The sequence below is a fragment of the Microcaecilia unicolor genome, chromosome 1 (genome assembly GCF_901765095.1).
Source record: "Microcaecilia unicolor chromosome 1, aMicUni1.1, whole genome shotgun sequence".
Lineage (NCBI taxonomy): Eukaryota > Metazoa > Chordata > Amphibia > Gymnophiona > Siphonopidae > Microcaecilia > Microcaecilia unicolor.
Genome location: NC_044031.1, coordinates 511,455,971 through 511,473,921, shown reverse-complemented (window position 1 = coordinate 511,473,921; position 17,951 = coordinate 511,455,971). Strand labels below are relative to the sequence as shown.

The window sequence follows — 17,951 nt, the reverse complement described above, 5'->3', positions numbered from 1 at the left end:
AATACAAAGATTAGGGGGCATGCAATAAAGCTATTATATAGAAAATTTGAAATATTTCTTCACTCAGTGTGTAATTAAACTCTGGAATTCATTGCCAGTTAATGTGGTAAGAGCAGTTAGTTTAGCAGGATTTAAAAAAGGTCTGGACAAGTTCCTAAAAGAAAAGTCCATAAGCCATTATTAAGATAGACTTGAGAAAGTCCACTGCTTATTCCTGGGATTAGCAGCATAAAATCTGTTTTTACTCTTTTGGGATCTTGCCAGGTTCTTGTGACATGGATTAGCCACTGTTGGAAATGTGATACTTAGCTTGATGGGTCTTTGGTCTGTCCCAGTATGGCAGCACATACATAATATTATGTTCTTATGTACTTATGTATCAGTTGTTAAATACTACAAGGTTAAAACAGGTTGAAATTAGTTTTGAAATTAGACATTTACATTTTTTGTTTAAAAATTTTTTTAAAAAACAGAACTATTATCCAAAATTGACAGTATTACAGCTTTGAATATATTTTTGGAAGCATTTTAGTACACAATAAAAAGATGTGCATACAATAAGCAGAATTCAGACAGGGACAGTATGAAGGGCCATAATCCTATCTGCACACTGAATTCTATATCCTGCTGAGTTCCTACCTTGACTTAATTCTTTCACTGGTCATAAGCATAGAAATTAGAGTCCCTGCCATTTTTCCCATAGCTACACTGGTTCTGCACAAAAAATATGCTAAGTAGAAGACATTAATTTACTTAATGGCACTGGTATTTCCTCCAGATGAACAGAAAGAAACATGATGCTGCGATTTCTCTACATTCAAACATAAAGTAAAACCTCAAATATTCAATACTTGTTTTTTTTTTCCTTTAAAGCTATTAAAGGCCAGGTGAACTAAAGCATTTTCCCATTTTCTGATTACGGGAAAAAATGTAGGTACATCTGCCCAACTTATGAAGGTCAATGAACCTGTAGTGGAAACTTGTTTTATACCTCTTTTATCTTTTCATGCTTTCAGCCTGATTGTTTCCAACCCCACTGCTGCTTAAGAGCAGGATCTACTATTATTATTAGGGATGCACATTCAATTGAAATGACATGGGAAATGTCAACAGCATGTCTTTTCATGTTGCTCCTAACCCAAAATGATAGAGAAAAAAAATTAATCCCCCCATTGTATCTATATGTGAATTATTGCTCAAATACTTATTCCTGTACTATCCCTCGAATTCTACAAACGTTCCTAAAAATTGTATGCACAAATTTGGGCATGCGCCCAGTTTGTTCATGCAATTTAATTGAATAATGAGTTAATTAGCACCAATAATTGGCTTAACAAATTATTGGCACTAATTAGATTTAAGTGAAATATACGCATGTGAATTTAGGCATGGGATCCACACCTAAATTTTACATGCAAGCTTAAAAAGGGGGCATGGACGCACGTTACAGATCAAATACCGATTGTAGGCAATCCAGTGTTCAAGGCGGGATTGGACAACCCGACTTTTGGTAGATGGCAAGGATTGGGCATCACGAAGTTGGAACATTTGCTATCGGAAAATGGGGTAATGATGACATTCAAGGCTTTTCAGAACCAGGTGGGGGCCGACTGGGGTAATAGGTTCGCTTATGCACAGATCCACCACTATATGAAAGCGCTGGATCAGGTAGCCCTGAAGGGGCGGATGGGGGAAACAATTCGAGACTTTTTTGAGGAACTGCAGACAGAGAGACATTCGGTCCCAGATCTATACGGGGCTCTGGTTTGGCGGCAGCCTAAAAGACATTATGAAGGCCTTAAACATAAATGGGAGCAGGATCTAGAGTTCTCGTTAGCATCCTCGGATGTGACAGCTACACTGAAGGGCATTAGGGCGTTAGTAACAGATGAAAGGCTGAGGGAATGCGGATACAGAGTGGTCCTTCGGGGCTACATGTCTAAAGCACAACTGGCTCATGTGATGGGGCCGGACAGTTCTGACTGTTCTAAGTGTGGAGGGGGTCCAGCTCATTGTATCATGCACTTTGGCAATGCCCCAAGGAGCGTGCGTTTTGGCAGCGGGTAAAAGGGTTTTTGATTCGATTGGGACATAAAATCCAAGGCAAGGAGAGACAGTTTCTGCTAGACCACCCAAGGGCGTTTGCCCCGCTGCGTGCCCCCACCATAACGTTATGTAGGAAGCTGAGTTTGGTAGCCCGGAAGTGCATTATGCAATATTTGACCTCTTCGGAGGAGCCGGCCTACTGACACTGGCATAACCAAGTGCACTTGTTGGCCTCCTGGGAGGCTAGAGACTCAAAACAATTGCCTAAACGCAGAGCACAAGTTCTCCAGATCTGGACGCCTTATTTGCAAATTCTCAGCCCTAGGGGACGCAGTCTGCTTATCAATGCCTGATAAAGTCGAAGGGAGTGGGGAGGAAGTGAAGGCTGCCTAGAGTTGAAGATTGAGATAGGAATACACATTGCTTGCTGGGGAGGTGGAGGTAGGTGGAGGGAGGGGGTAGGGGGGAACTTGGGAGTTGGGTGGGGAGGTGGTTAGAGGGTATGGGGAGTAACGTATCATGGTGGAGACTTGGATTTGGAGTACCAATAAGGCGGAAGAGAGCCTTGGACATGAGCTGATATCTCTGAGACAAAGGGATGCCTCTTCCGTCAGAAACTGGATACCGAGCAGAAGAGTGGTTGTATGGTTAAATATTGTAAGTTTCATGCGATCTGTATTAATGACATTATTGTGATGTTCCATATTTTGAGGTGTCAATAAAATAATTGAAACATAAAAAGGGGGCATGGAAATGGGGGGGGGGGGGGGTCATGGGTGGAACAGGGGCGTTTCCAACATTTACACACATTGTTATAGTACAAGGGGGAACATTTGCACCACGTTTTCAGTTGCTGCAAATGACCAGGCCTGAAGTTGGCCGCGATTACCGAGCCTAACTTTAAGCACATTTTATAGAATAGCACTTTATTTGATGCCAAGTCTTTTGGCACCATATACAGAATGCACCCTTATATAGCCACAGGTTAATTTTTAAAGAATAGTGTACCCCATTGTGTACTATTTCCTGGATTCTATGTATGGCACCCAAAAGCCTTGAAAACTGCGTACGATCACCTACAATTCAGGAAAAAACTAAAAACTCACCTGCTTAAAAAGGCATACTCTCCCGACCTAACATAAATGCCTGAACTCTGCGACACTACAACACTACAGTTCATAATGGTCATCAAACAACTTTTCCGTTCTTGTTTTTCTTTATGTGGTCCTACCACATGAACCTTATCCTACCACAACATAACCTTGTATTTGTTTACGCCGGAGTCTACAAACACCTCTCCGGCACTATGTAAGCCACATTGAGCCTGCAAATAGGTGGGAAAATGTGGGGTACAAATGGGCGAGGTAGCCCATCCTTTACGCTGCTTCAAGCTAAGTGTTTTTTGCATTTTGATGTCTTGAAAGTTTTGATTTGCACAGTGGATGTAACATTCTTTTTATAAACATTTTCTTTAAAAATATTTGTCCAGTATAAGGGAGGAGGTTGGATTGTGACCGATGATTGAAGTATGGTGATTCTCTATGAGTAATTTCAGCAATCTGGCTGATTATCACCTGTCTGAGGTCTTTTCCCCCCTTCTATTAATTTTTTGATATCCTACATCTGGTTACAACAGAGTCGCTTATTGATTATTGTTGTATTTCACAAACTAAAGCAGAGTTTTCCCCTTTTTGTGCTTGTTACCTGGGTACAAATGTAACAAATAAATAAATCGGCCATATTCTATAATTGCACATGCAATCTAATTGGCTATAATTGAGCACTAACAATCAATTATTGGTGCTAATTGGCAACAAATTGGATTTACGTTTACATCTTGCTAAGCACTATTCTGTATAGACATGCACATAAATCTTTTAGTATGCAACTATTAAGGGGGGGTGGTGATGGGAGGAGCATGGGCAGGTCAGGTGCATTCACAAGAGATGCGTGCACTATTATAGAATTCAGGGGATCTGTGCCTAATTTACGCATGAGGATTTATACCAGATTTCAATTGGGTGTAAATCCTCATGCCTAGAATTGGGCATGGATCCTGGCGCTAAACATTATTCTACAAATGACGCACAAATTTGAGTGCCATTTATAGAACAGCAATTAGCGTTCATTTTTGTGACACCCACATTTGGGCGCCGTTTATACAATTTACTCCATAAGGTATTTGAACAATAGGGTTCACTATTGTACAATATTGTGCACTATTCATGATATTGCCCCAAAACAATAACAATATATTAGAAAATGAATAAAACAACATGAAAAACTAAACTGAAAATTTTGGCTTTCACATTCCCAATTATTATCATTAATTTCCAGCAAAATGTTCTTAAGAGCATCTACTATAACTGATGTGTATAAGACAAATAATCCTTTTTATAATAATAAGTAAGTATTAATTACTAAGGGCCTCTTTTACAAGCCACGCTAGTGATTCCCACATGGCAAATGAGAGGAAGCCTATAGGAATTGAATGGGCTTTCTCTCATTTGCTGCATGGGAATTGCTACTGCGACTTTGTACAAGAGGCCCTAAATTGTAGAAATCAGGTTTGCATATGTTTTTACAGAAGCGCCAGGTACTGATGGCATCATAGGGTATTATTAGGAAGATGTAGCAACAGTGTACCAATAAATGTGCCCGCAATGGCAGGATCAAATAGAATCATCAATCATATAAACAATAGATCTAGAATGGGTGTACTTTCACTTTGAAAACTGTCTAATGAAAAGTACATGCTGACACTTGCACCTCCTTTTTCTGTGAGTACCCTTTCCATCTTAAAAAAAGCACATTGTTGCAAACCCTGCTCCCACATTGCCTCTATAAATGTAGCTCAAATTTGCACATTTTGGAACTACACAAAGTAATATAATTTTCTATTTTCTACCATAGGGGGCATCCCTGGGGGTAATCAGCAGGGCAGCCATATTGCCGTGCACTGCCCGATTACTGTGGGGTTTGCGCGTGAGCCCTTACCACCAAATAAATAGGAGGCGGTAAGGGCTCATGCTGTAAATGGCCAGGTGCTAATTTGGAACTTAGCGTCTGGCCATTAATGCATAAATAGAATTTCGGTATTTATGAATATGTGCTAAGAGGTGGCCTGAGTGCACGGGAAAATCACACACACTAAAAGTATTGCAGGCTACTTTTTAGCATGTCTTTGCAAAAGAACCCCTTTACAAGCTCCTCTTCTCTTTCCACAGACACTGCAGGGTACACCAAAGGCAAAGGCATATCTCTTCTGCCATAGTGCCATTTCCTCTTCCCCAGCAACCAACTGGTTAGGCATTTCTATGCTAGCCAAAAGATTGTTGCAGGGGTTAACAATGATAACAGAGGGGGGTGTACTCTTTTCTTGCCTGTCCTTCCCTGCTGCCATGTGGATCAGAGCTCTGAATTGTCTACTATCCCTTCACTTCCTGTCCTCAAAGGCTACTAGTCGGTCAGATTTTCTGAATATCCCTCCTGAATGTGAATGACACAGATATATGCATGGGAGAGATTTGCATGCCTACAACCTCCACTGTGTTCAAAACTCTCTGATGCATGTTCACGAGGGATTATCCGAAAACCTGACCTGTTGACAGCCCACAAGGACTGGGAATGAAGACAAAGGCCCTAGCTTCTTCCTAGATCTTAAAGGAGTCTGCTGGTAGGAGTACAGGAAACAACAGCTGAAGGAAGGAGTCTCCACTGACTGCAGGAAACTTGTCATGTCTGCATACATTATTAGAGTTCTACACTTGAATAGCAGACAAGAAGAACGATTTGAGTTGGAAAAGAAATATATGAGAAAATCAGCAAAGGATAGATTTACTATTGTTTAATGAAAATAAATTATTGACAGAATGCACTAGAAATAATGCTGCAGTAACTTTTGCAGAATGACTCTTACTACTAAACAAACACTTTAATTTCTGTGTACCATATTTTCATAAGGTTGTAGTTTTGTTGCCAGATCATCTGTAAAGGAGTGGCAATAAAAAAACATTTACCTTGCGTAAAAAGAACAGGGTGAATTTTAAATCCTCCTCCAATCTTCAGCTTTTGAGGCAGGTGTTCAAAATGGTAACTAGCAACATAGAAGTAAACTTTCAAGGCTTGACGGCTTCCTTCAGCATGAAAGGTAATTGGAGCATCTTAAAAATAAAATATTTTATGGTTAGTGTTTAACTTGGCCAGCATTACAAAAAGCAAACAAGAGATGTAATTTGTAATACCTAAGCAAAGCACAGGCATTGGAATTTTGCAATGAACAAGGCCCTATAAGCCCTTTTCTTCTATTTTGGGCACTCTGCACAAATAAATCACAAAAAAAGGCTCCTTTTACAAAATAGCACTACCAATTAGCATCCGCCAAATGGGAAGAAGCCCAGGAGAATTGAATGGGCTTCTTCGCAATAAGCGTGCTGCTAATTGGTAGAACCGCTTTGTAAAGGAACCCAAAATTTGTAGCAGGCATTTAGAATAGCCCTTAAGATGACATGTATTGGCACTGGTGGTCCAATTTTGCACAGGGGTAGAATGTGGGGAATGCAAAGTCCTAGTTGAGAAGTCCACATTTTCTTGGAATTTTACAAAAGGCTCTGCATTTGGTAGAGCCTTTTGTAAAATACAGACACCAGCAAAAACAGGAACATTGATTTTGCAAAAATAGAAATGGAAAAACAGAGCAGCATTACTCAGTAGCTTCCATGTATAGGTGCTGTACTAAAAGGAAATGGCAGTTCAAACAATAGGAAAAAGTTTTTTTGCTATGAAAAACAAACAGACATGGGTATTTATCTCAAAGCTTAAATATAAAAAAATAAGACAAATACCTTTATGATACTTTTTCAATTAATACAAAATATCTAAATCCTACAATTTTAAAGGGTTAGGGCATCAGAGATTCCTGTAGCTAAAAAAAAAAAAGGTCAAAGGACCTTCCCAGCCTTGAGTATGTCTAGACCAACAAATTTTTCACAATCATCTGACCATTAGAAAATTATTAAATGTCAGGCGAGTACTTATCTGAAGCAATTCTGCAAACTAAGGGGCCCTTTTACTAAGCTGCGTAAGCGTCTACACACGCCCAACGTGCGCTAATATGGAGTTACTGCATGGCTACTGGATATGCACTGGAAAAATATTTTTTATTTTCTGGCGCACGTAGCATTTGGCATGCATAGGTCATTATCTCACGGTTACCATGTGTTTACTGCTAGGTCAATGGCTGGTGGTAAGGTCTTAGACCCAAAATGGATGAGAGGCAATTTTGATTTTGCCGCAAGTCCATTTTTGGCAAAAAATTTTAATAGGGCTTTTTTACAGGTGCGCTGAAAAATGGATTGGCGCATGCCCAAAACCTGCACCTACACTACTGCAAGCCATTTTTCAGCGCACCTTAGTAAAAGGACCCCAAAGAGTCAAAATTCAGACCAACCGACACTAACAATTTTTTTCCCACTGTGAAGAAACACACGCTGCAAACAAACAACGTGTTACTGAAGACGGTCTTAACAGAGTGAAGTTCTACATGTAAGAAGACACAAAAGTGTTTCGGCAGAATGACTAACTGCTTCCGGGATTGAGTTATTTCACCTCTCCCCTCATATCTTTAACAAGGCATAATACTGCTCACACAGCTAAACTAAAAGAAAATGGCAAATTTTTGACAAGATAAGCAGGCACACAAGTAGGTGATGTCAACTGATGTTGCCACAAAAAAACTGCTGTCCCAAAGCTCACAACTTACTGTAAAGTTCTGAGCATGCATGGCTCTTTCCATGCACAGTGATCCTGTTCCTCAGTTTTGCTTTTTCCACTCAGCCAAATGAATGCAAAACAAAGTTCTCATGCACAATTGTTTAAAACTGTTGTTTAATATTTTTGTCATTTCTCTTTTCTTTGTTTACGAACAAAAAAAATTAGAAGATTATTAGGATGTCAAACGGGTTTCAGACCTTGCCCGATATGTGGCATACCAAGTTACTTTTATGCCCGAGTCCTGACCATATTCAGAAGGACTGCAAGCATTGTACTCAAATGTCACCTAGAACATGAAGAGATTGTCTTAATTACCTTGGGGAGCATTTTGAAATCAAGAAATAACTGGTCCTAGAAAAATCATATAAGAGCTCCTTTGTGTAGAAGACTTTGGCCTCTGTGCATATCAGTTGAGAATCTTCTGTGCAAAGACCTTGAGGTACATTAACATGAAGGGTTCAGTCATCAAGGGGACCACAAACTATCTCAGCAAGGCCAATGTATTATTGCCCCGAAGCAAGGGCAAAGAGAAATGACACCAACTAAGCAAATGGCTCTTCCTGAAGCCAAGCAACAGATTTTTGATTACATCCTAAGCCTCCAGACTCTTCAGACCCCTCATTCTGCCCTACCTGTGGGGAGCCGGGTTCAATTTTTCCTACTGGCTTCACAAGAGATCATGAAGAACACATGGGTCCGCTCAGTAATCTGGGATGGATACCATCTCAGATTCATCAGTCATCTCCTGGATTGTCCTTTACCATGGGCTCAATCTCCTTCCAGCCATCTAGTCTTTTACAGGAGGACATCCACCTTCTATTCCAGGCCAAGGCCGTAGAATCTATTCACTGCAGAAAAGCAATCAAGCTTTCTATTCAAGAAACGTTCTCATCCAAAAAGACAGGACGTTTATGCCCTATACTAGATTTAAGAGACCTCAACTGTTTCCTTCTCAAGGAAAAACTCAGAATGAGGACCAGTCCTTCCATTCTTCTATCTTTGTTACAAGAAGTACTTCAGGTTTACCCTGCAGTCAATTAAAAGAAAAAGCAGGAGAGGACCAGTCCAATTTCAACACAAAGGAAAAAAGTTTTATTTAACAATTACTAAAACAATTTTATATACAATCTATAAGCAGACTCGATGTAGATCTGCGTTTTGGCGTAGAAAATGCCTGTGTCAGGAGTTGACTAATCCATTTGGGTGATAGTAAGAAATGAGTCACAATTCCAAAAACAGTGGCACAAAAATGGCACAAATCACAGCATCTTTGGGTAAAATCAGCAAAGTGATTGAACAAACTATTCACCGTGATGGTATTTTATTATTTATTTACTTTTAAAACTTATAACCTGCTTAAACCTAAAAGGCTACCATTTATAAAATGCATACATAATAATGACAAACAATATTTATACAGTTAAACAAAAGTGCAGCTACACCCCCTTCTCCTACTGCACAGATATCATCCTCAGTCAGTAAAAAAAAAAGCCTGGAGAAAAAGCTGGGTCTTTAACAATTTCTTAATCTGTAGTACATTAGAACATAGATGCAGAGAGCCAGGCAAAGCATTCCACAGAATGCAGAGGACCTCATCACAGCATAGTATGCAGACACCAAGTCCAGGGCCAACTTTTTTGCAGAATTGCGACCATACCATAGGGTTGTGAACTTGTGATCAATTGTTGCAACACTCATTTGTTTTGCTGATTTTACCCAAGACACTGTGGTTTGTACCATTTTAGCATCACTTTTTATGGAATTGTGAATCATTACTTACTATCACCTGAATTGATTAGTCGACTGCTGAAGCAGACGTTTCCTGTGCTGAAACGCAGATCTGCGTCGAGTCTGCTTATAGATTGTATATACAATTGTTTTAGTAATTGTTAAATTAAACTCTTCCCTTGTGTTGGAAATGGATTGGACTTTCCCCGCTGTTTCTTTTGTTTGTGCTACGTTGGGGGATTACCTTCTTTTTCTTGTTTGTTTTGTTTTAACCTGCAGTCAAGCCATTTCTGTTACAGAGTTCTCTCCTTTGGTTTTTCCTCAAGGTGTCATAACATAATATAACATAATAACATAACATAATAATTTAACAACATAACATAATTGCGACATATGTAGGATGCAAAGAAAGCATGCTAAAATCACTGCCGACCATCCAAAACACAGCAGCAAGATTAATATTCAAAAAGTCAAAATACGATAGAATAACTTCACTACTTGTAATGCTACACTAGCTCCCAATTAAGGCTAGATTGTTCTTTAAGACCTGCACCCTAATCTTCAAAATACTATTCAGCATGTGTCCTGACTACATGCTAGATCTGATTGAATTACCACCAAGGAACGCAAACCCAGAAACCAGGGGCTACTTACTACTACACCTACGCAACTGCAGCAACATCACCTACAAGTCCATCTACACAGCTGGGTTTAGCTACCTGGGTTCCAAATGGTGGAACTCAGTCCCCAAGGCCATAAGAAGCATCAACAACTATCTCCAGTTCAGAAAAGGACTAAAAACATATCTATTTAAAAAAGCTTATGATTAATCTCATACGTCACTAATGTTCTGTAACACATGCAACCAAAAATCACCCTGTAATACCTCTTGCTAATTGAAAGCCACATTGAACCAAAACTAGTTTTTTTGATAATTGTGGGATATCAGATTGTATAAATAAATAGATAAACATAAATGTGTATATTGCTATAACCGCAAAGTTCTAAGCGGTTCAGAACACATAATTAAAAAGCCAGGATAATCTCCCAGGAATTACAATAAAACATAATACACATAGACCCAAAATTATTTAAACAAAACACGCTTCTGGAAAAGATAAGATTCCTCCTAAATGATGCATACGAATCAACCTGAGAAAAAACAGAAGAAAGTTCTTGCCAGAACCCACGTTCACAAACATAGGTTTCTATAATGGGACAACTGGCTTCTAATGGCTCATTCAGAGTCACAAGTCTTAACTCTTCTGAAGGAAACAATCATCATTCTCAAGTCTCTGAGATTTCTTATCAACTTTCAGAAATCTACCTGCATCCAACATTTCCTTTATATTAAATCCAAAGGTTTTTTTTCCGGAAGACAGAATCCAGATTCTGATAGCCCATATTTGTGCTATAAAGTCGGCTCCCAAAATCATGGCCAGAATGTTCTTACAGATGCTAAGAAATATGGCTACATCTGTGTATGTGATTCCCCTAACTCATTTAAAAACATGACCTCTTCAGCAGGATCTCAAAGTCCAATGGGGTCAGTGCTCTCAACTTCAAACCACTTTGAACTGACATGTCTTACTATAAGCAGTATAGAATTTTTAACAATAAAGATAAAAATATTTTACCCATCTAGAATGTGCCAAGGATATTGTGTGTAATTTTGGTCACTACTTCTCAAAAAATATATAGCAGAATTAGAAAAGGTACAGAGAAGAGTGATAAAAATCATAAAGGGGGTGGGATGACTTCTCTACGAATAAAAGCTAAAAAGGCTAGGACTCTTCAGTTTGGAGAAGAAACAGCTGAGGCGAGATAAAATAAGTCTATAAAATACAGAGTGGAGTAGAATAGGTACATGTGAATCACTTGTTTTCCCAAAAATACCAGGACTAGGGGGCACGCAATGGAGCTATTATGTAGTAAATTTAAAACAAATCAGAGAAAATATTTCTTACTCAGCGTGTAGGTAAACTCTGGATTCATTGCCTGAGAATATGGTAAAAGCAGTTGGCTTAACAGGGTTTATAAAAAGGTTTGGACACATTTCTAAAAGAAAAGTCCATAAGCCATTATTAAGATGGACTTGAGAAAATCCACTGCTAATTCCTGGGATAAACAGCATAAACTCTGTTTTACTCTTTTGGGATCTTGCCGGGTACTTGTTACCTGGATTGGCCACTGTTGAACATAGGATACTGGGCTTGAAGGATTTTCGGTATGTCCTAGCTTATGTACTTCTACACCTGCATTGGTGGACTGACAAACCGAACCTAGCAGTTGACCTAACCTTTGCACCATGGTAATATTCTGACTACAGATACCTTGAACCAAGGGTGGAAAACTCATCTTGACAATCAACATGTACAGGGAACGTGGCCAAGATATGAGATAACTCTTCATATCAACCACTTAGAGCAATCTTCGATACCCTGTGAGTTTTTCTTCACTGGCTTCATAATTCCTCTGTACTTGTTTAGACAGATAACCAAGTGGTGATATTTTAGGTGAACAAACAAGAGGGCACAGGCTCTTTGCATAAAAGATGAAAGATAATAATACAATATAACTCATCAAATTACTGATAGGCAGCTGCATATTGCAGCTGTTTGAAAAAGTAGTGCCTCATGACATTTGCAGTTTAATTGCTCTTTTCAGGCAAGCTGTCACTAATATTACTTTTGAGGAGATGCATTATTAATCACGCATGTGAATAGGTCCTGATGTCATTATTTCACTGGTGGGAAGATAAGTTTTAAAATGTCTGGTTTGTCAGACATTTCAGCTTTGCTTTGCATTTTTATATTGACTACATTACACTTGAATTGCAGAAAATTGGTAGGCAAGTAATTTCAAATTATGCTAACTTCCTATATGTTAATGGTATTTTAAAGGTATAATTTGGCACATATAGATCAGATAAGTGATATTTCAGCTTTGATTGCAAAGATTGAATACAAGCGTCTTTTGTATATATTTGAATATTCAAACATTACACAAACCCCCTGATATTCAAAATCCATTTAACCAGCCAGGAATGACACCTGGCCAGTTAAATGGTACTTAGCCGGCTATCCATGAATTTTCAGCGGGACATGGCCAGCCATGACTCACTGAAAATTTGTGGTTAGCAGCTAGTGGGTTATATTGCATAATATTTATTTATTTATTTGCAGCATTTATACCCCGCTCTTTCCCGCTCAATAGCATGTTCAGTGCAGCTTACAATGAATAGGTACAGGTATTACAGAGATAACACAATATATGGATGCAACGTTTTACAGAGATAAGCAAGTTGTATAGAAAATGATAAGATGACAAAATATGGGGGCAGGATTAAGGTATGGTTAATGTTAGTGGTGTGGATTAGTGGTGTGGTTTAGATACTAAACTTAAGTTGGGTCGTTCGGGTAGGCTAGTTGGAAGAGGTGTGTTTTCAGCAACTGGCTATCCCCCGATTTTCAGCATGAGCTTGGTGGCCATGTTTGGCCACGTGCCTACCTGGTATTTCTTTGGCCAGTTTGAACTTGACTGGCCAGCACTGAATATCAGCTTGACCAGTTAAGTTCAAACTGGCCAAAAATAGACCAGATATCCAATGCCAGTCACCAGAAATGTCCCAGCATTGAATATCCGGCATCACCGTGGACTGTGAGAGTTAGCCCAGCTAATTCCTGTGGTCTGAATATTGGCCCCAAAGGCTTTAAATAGAATGTTGAAGTTTCATTGTGGGCAACTGTTGTGTGCAGCACAGAATAATGATTTATATACAGAAAGATTTTCTTTGAACACTATTGGTCACTTTACATATGGTGGAAAGCTCAAGGAGATATGTAGGAGTTAAAATGAGAGCTTGTGTGTAGGCTCATTTATTCATTTACTTTACTCCGCTTGACTAAGGACATTGGTGCCAAAGTCAGAAAACTAAGGGGTCTTTTTACTAAGCCACGGTAAAAAGTGGCCAGCGGTAGTGCGAGTGCATCATTTGAGCATGCACTGAGCCATTTTTTACAGAGTCTAGGAAAAAGGACCTTTTTTAAGGGACCAGAAAATGGACGTGCGCTAAAATTGAAACCAGTGTGCATCCATTTTCAGCCTGAACCCTTACCACCACCCATTTACATAGCAATATAATGCGGCATGTGCCAACTGCTGTTTCCCACTGGGTAAGCGGCCCGTGGTAGAAAATAGAAAGATTCCTCCAGATCAAGCTGGAGATGGTATGAACTTCCTTTTTGGAATCATCATTGGAAGTAATTACGCAGAGAACTACTATGGTGGTATCTTTTGCATTGGAGATGGATTGCAACACTGTACTGAAGCTTTCATTTAGACATTTAGATACGTTGTTTTTTTGGTTCTAAAGGTAAGATATTTCCCGATCTCTCAAAGGAAACACAGAAAAGGCGTAAGGCCTTTTTGGCCTTTTGACCAAGGATTTTGGCCTTAGGCGCCAATTTTGTATTGAAATTTCTTTGTTTATGTTTCGTGTTATTTCATGGTAAACAACTTCAATTTTTTGAACCTAAACAATTGGAGGATTTTCTTGTAGCTAAAGAAGGAATAAATGTCATAGTATAGTCTCAAACGAACACTGAATAGACAGGCTGGGGAACACTGTATGGGTATGCGATAATCGAATGATATATATATATATTTTTTTTTTCTTGAATTATATATTCTTAATTCTTGGATCCAACAATATTGTGGACGAAAGTGTTTTTCTTTTTCCTGTTTATATTGCTATGTGTCATTTGCATTGAATAAATTGCCAATTTCTATAGTATCTCATTTGTTGTGAGCTATACAATTTAAAAGAATAAATAAATACAATTAAAAAAATAGAAAGTTATTTTCTACCGTGGGATTCAGCGGGCACCAAATTCAGAATTACCGCCCGGCTCATGTACTAGCCAGTTGGTAGTGCAGATCTGGCACTCACTGTACACACAGAGGCCCTCCCTTTCCTTTGTAAAAGGGTCCATGAGAACTGTCACTCTTCACTTCATATTATTACTATTAATATTATTTCTTTCTGTTTCTGTACAACAGTAAGAATTTTCCAGAAAAATGGTTTTCCTGGATAGCTGTTTGCTTTCTGTATCAGGGTTTGTTAAGAGGAAAGTCCTGTGTTAGCCGGCACTGAGCCCAGATTTTGCCAAAGCTTAGTGAAAGGGCCCCTTTGTTTATTTATTTACTGATATTGTATTTTACTTATTTTTGTTATACATGTTGTATTCATTCAGATTCATTTATTTTCTTTGCAGCTAATTACCCCTGGTACAGCCATATGGGCAAAACATGGCTATGTTGGGTATTTTATTCTTTTAGTTTTATAATATTTTTTATTCTATCAGTATAGCTTCCCTTCACTGGGTCCATTTTCCTTTTGGGACTTTATTTTTACTTGCGGACCAGTTTGCCTCTCTCCTTTGTTGTGTATAGAACAATTTATACATCCAGAATTATATATCCAGCTGCTTTGTTGTTTTCTAAAAAAAAATGTTCTAAAAAAGACCATTTTTGTGGTTGGTATGGACTTTATGTCCTTTTGAACATTGACCTGAGTACATATAATGCTCATATTTGGATACTGTAATCACAAAGCTGTGGTAAAAAGTGGCCTGCGGTAGTGTGGCTGCGTCTCTTAGACGTGCGCTGGGCCATTTTTTTACCATGGCTGGGAAAAGGGCTATTTTTGAATGGACCAGGAAATGGGCATGCACTAATATTAAAACTAGTGTGCACCTATTTACAGCTTGAGCCCTTACCGCCACCCACGCGGTAACCAAGCAGCGTGCGCCAATGCGGGTGGCACTGCTGATTGCCACCAGGAACGCCCCCTGTGGTAGAAAATAGAAAATAATTACCGCCAGGTGCACAGGCTACCCCAGCAGTAATGCTGATTGTGTGTGTGCTATCTGTGTGTTAGCCCTCCCGCGCCTTTTGTAAAAGAGCCCCCTAAATAATGAAGATAATAATAAGACTGTTGAACAACAGTTAGGGGCCCTTTTACTAAGCCACATAGGCGCCTACGCGTGCAGAACGCGCATCAATTCAAAGTTACCGGCTGGCTACCACGTAGCCCGGGCGACAATTTTGATTTTTACACGTCTACTACGTGCGCCGGAAAATAATTTTTATTTTCCAGCATGCAGCAGAAACTGGGCTGTAATCCTTCATTCTACGCACGTAGACCATTAATACCCGGTTAATGTGTGAGACCTTACCGCTAAATCAATGGGTGGCAGGCGGTAAGGTCTCAGGTCCAAAATGGATACGCCAATTTTTATTTTGCCGCACGTCCATTTTTGGCCCCCAAAAAAAGACCTTTTTTACAGGCATGCTGAAAAATGGACCTGCATGCATCCAATACGTGCGTTTACACCAGCGCAGGTCATTTTTCGGCGCACCTTAGTAAAAGGACCCCTTAGCATCCACAGAACTTATTCTCTACACCTGAACGTGTCTGTGTGACTGTAATGACCACATTCTCCCTTCTACGGGGATAATGGCTTAAAGTACTTTCTCGCCAAATGAAACAAGAGATGAGTTTGCAGGCTATTTATCAAAACAGCTTGGAGTGAAATCAGCCCTGATGGTATAAATTTCTCTCTGCTGGATCTGAACACTGCTAATTTTTTTTTTTTTTAAATAAAAAAAGAAAACATACTAGTTAGTTTGCCCAGAAACTGATACACGACTGTAATACCATTCAGTGAATGGCAGCACTAATTAAAGAGCTCATTAGCTAAGACAACAGATTTGTTGAACATGCTACTTAAAATTCTGTCACAGTAAGCTTCCTTTTCCTTAGTGTACCAGATGTCTCTCTTAACTGAAGAAAAGGTTGCGATGAAATTGATGCTGATCCTGATTTCCTCACACATCTCAACTCTTCCTTCTTAAAAAGGAAGCACGGTTCTTTTTTGTCTAGACTAGCAAGCTAAGTAGGCAGAAAGCCTTTTGATTGAAGGTACACTGATGTCTTCAGTTATGCCAAGTGGAAACCATCAAGCATTCCAAAGAACAGAAATAATAAATACAACAGGATGATCATAAAGGAAGCCCACACATTGTTTATTTATTTATTGCATTTGTATCCCACATTTTCCCACCTATTTGCAGGCTCAATGTGGCTTACAAAAACCTGTTATGGCATTGCCATTCCAGGAGACAGGTACATTTGGTGTTATAATAAGATCATAGATGGGTTCGGGGGCGTGTCAAAATGGCTGCCTAACCGGTTGGACGATAGAGAGCTCAGAGCGTTTGGGGAGGAATTATTCTTCTTTTTAAAAAAATGCCTCATTCCAAAAGAAAGGGGAAGCTAAGGTTAGTTCCTCAGCCTACCTCGACGTCTTCCCCGGCCCAAGCGTCTCTTGAGCGGTACTTCTCCGGTTTTTCCAGGTCCCAGAGGGAGGAGGATCCCATAGCGGGAGTTCCCGGAGAAGCGCGATCCCCGCTGGGAGAAGAAACCTCCCTTTCATCACCATCTACGCTGCTGATTCCTCCGAGTTCAGCGTCGACGGCGTCCCTGGAGGGAAACCCCGCCAATCCCAGAAGTGTATCGGAAGGGGCAACCAGCGAGGACCTGGGCATGCAAAAATCGACTCTGAAGCCTGAAGGAACTTGGTTTCCTTCAGTGAAAAACCCGGAGGTAACACTGGAAACAATTGGGGTGATGTTGGACCGGATGAATACTACACTGCAAAAAACTTCAGGTGACGTGGTAAATTTAAATGCCAAGTTTGAAGAGCTAAAAGCAACTGTTGAATCTGTTAAAGAGAACTTAACAAAGCAAGTGTCTGATCTTGGAAAAGAAGTAGAATTGTTTAAGGAGTTTAAGGTTATGTTTGTCAAAGATAATATGGATATGAGAAGAAAAATTGAACAATTAGAGAACTATAACAGACGGCTTAAGCTCCGTCTGGTAACCCCGATAGATACATTTAGAAGATACCTGAATGAGATTCTCAAAATTCCCCTGGAAGCTATTCCTCCGGTGAACAAAATTTACTTTATTCCTAAACCAAAAGGGGAATTGCGAGGAACGGAAAACATTACTCCTGACTTACAAAACATCTCTGACATATTGGAACAATCTTCAGAAATAATACTTGATAGAGCTACATTGTTAATTTCCCTTGTATTTGAACAGGATTATAATAACATATTAAGATTATATTTTCGCAATGTTAAGGCTCAATTTTGTGGATCTAAGGTCTGGATTTATCCAGACGTGACTAAACAAACACAACAAAAAAGAAAAGCATTTCTTGCTTTGAAGCAGAAGACAATTGATATTGGTGGCTCTTTCTTCTTAGCATATTCATCTAAGTGTGTAGTTAAGTTAGGTCAAAACAAATATACTTTCTTTTCACCGGAACAACTGA

At 39.4% G+C, this 17,951-nt stretch overlaps 1 protein-coding gene across 1 annotated transcript in view; it reads right to left on the bottom strand.

Moving 5' to 3' along the window:
* Nucleotides 1–17,951, bottom strand: part of PREX2 (phosphatidylinositol-3,4,5-trisphosphate dependent Rac exchange factor 2) — a 523,586-nt gene that overhangs the window by 78,629 nt on the left and 427,006 nt on the right. Inside the window, 1 exon segment of the mRNA XM_030215317.1 lies at nt 6,066–6,209. Coding sequence (XP_030071177.1) covers nt 6,066–6,209 — 144 coding nt within the window.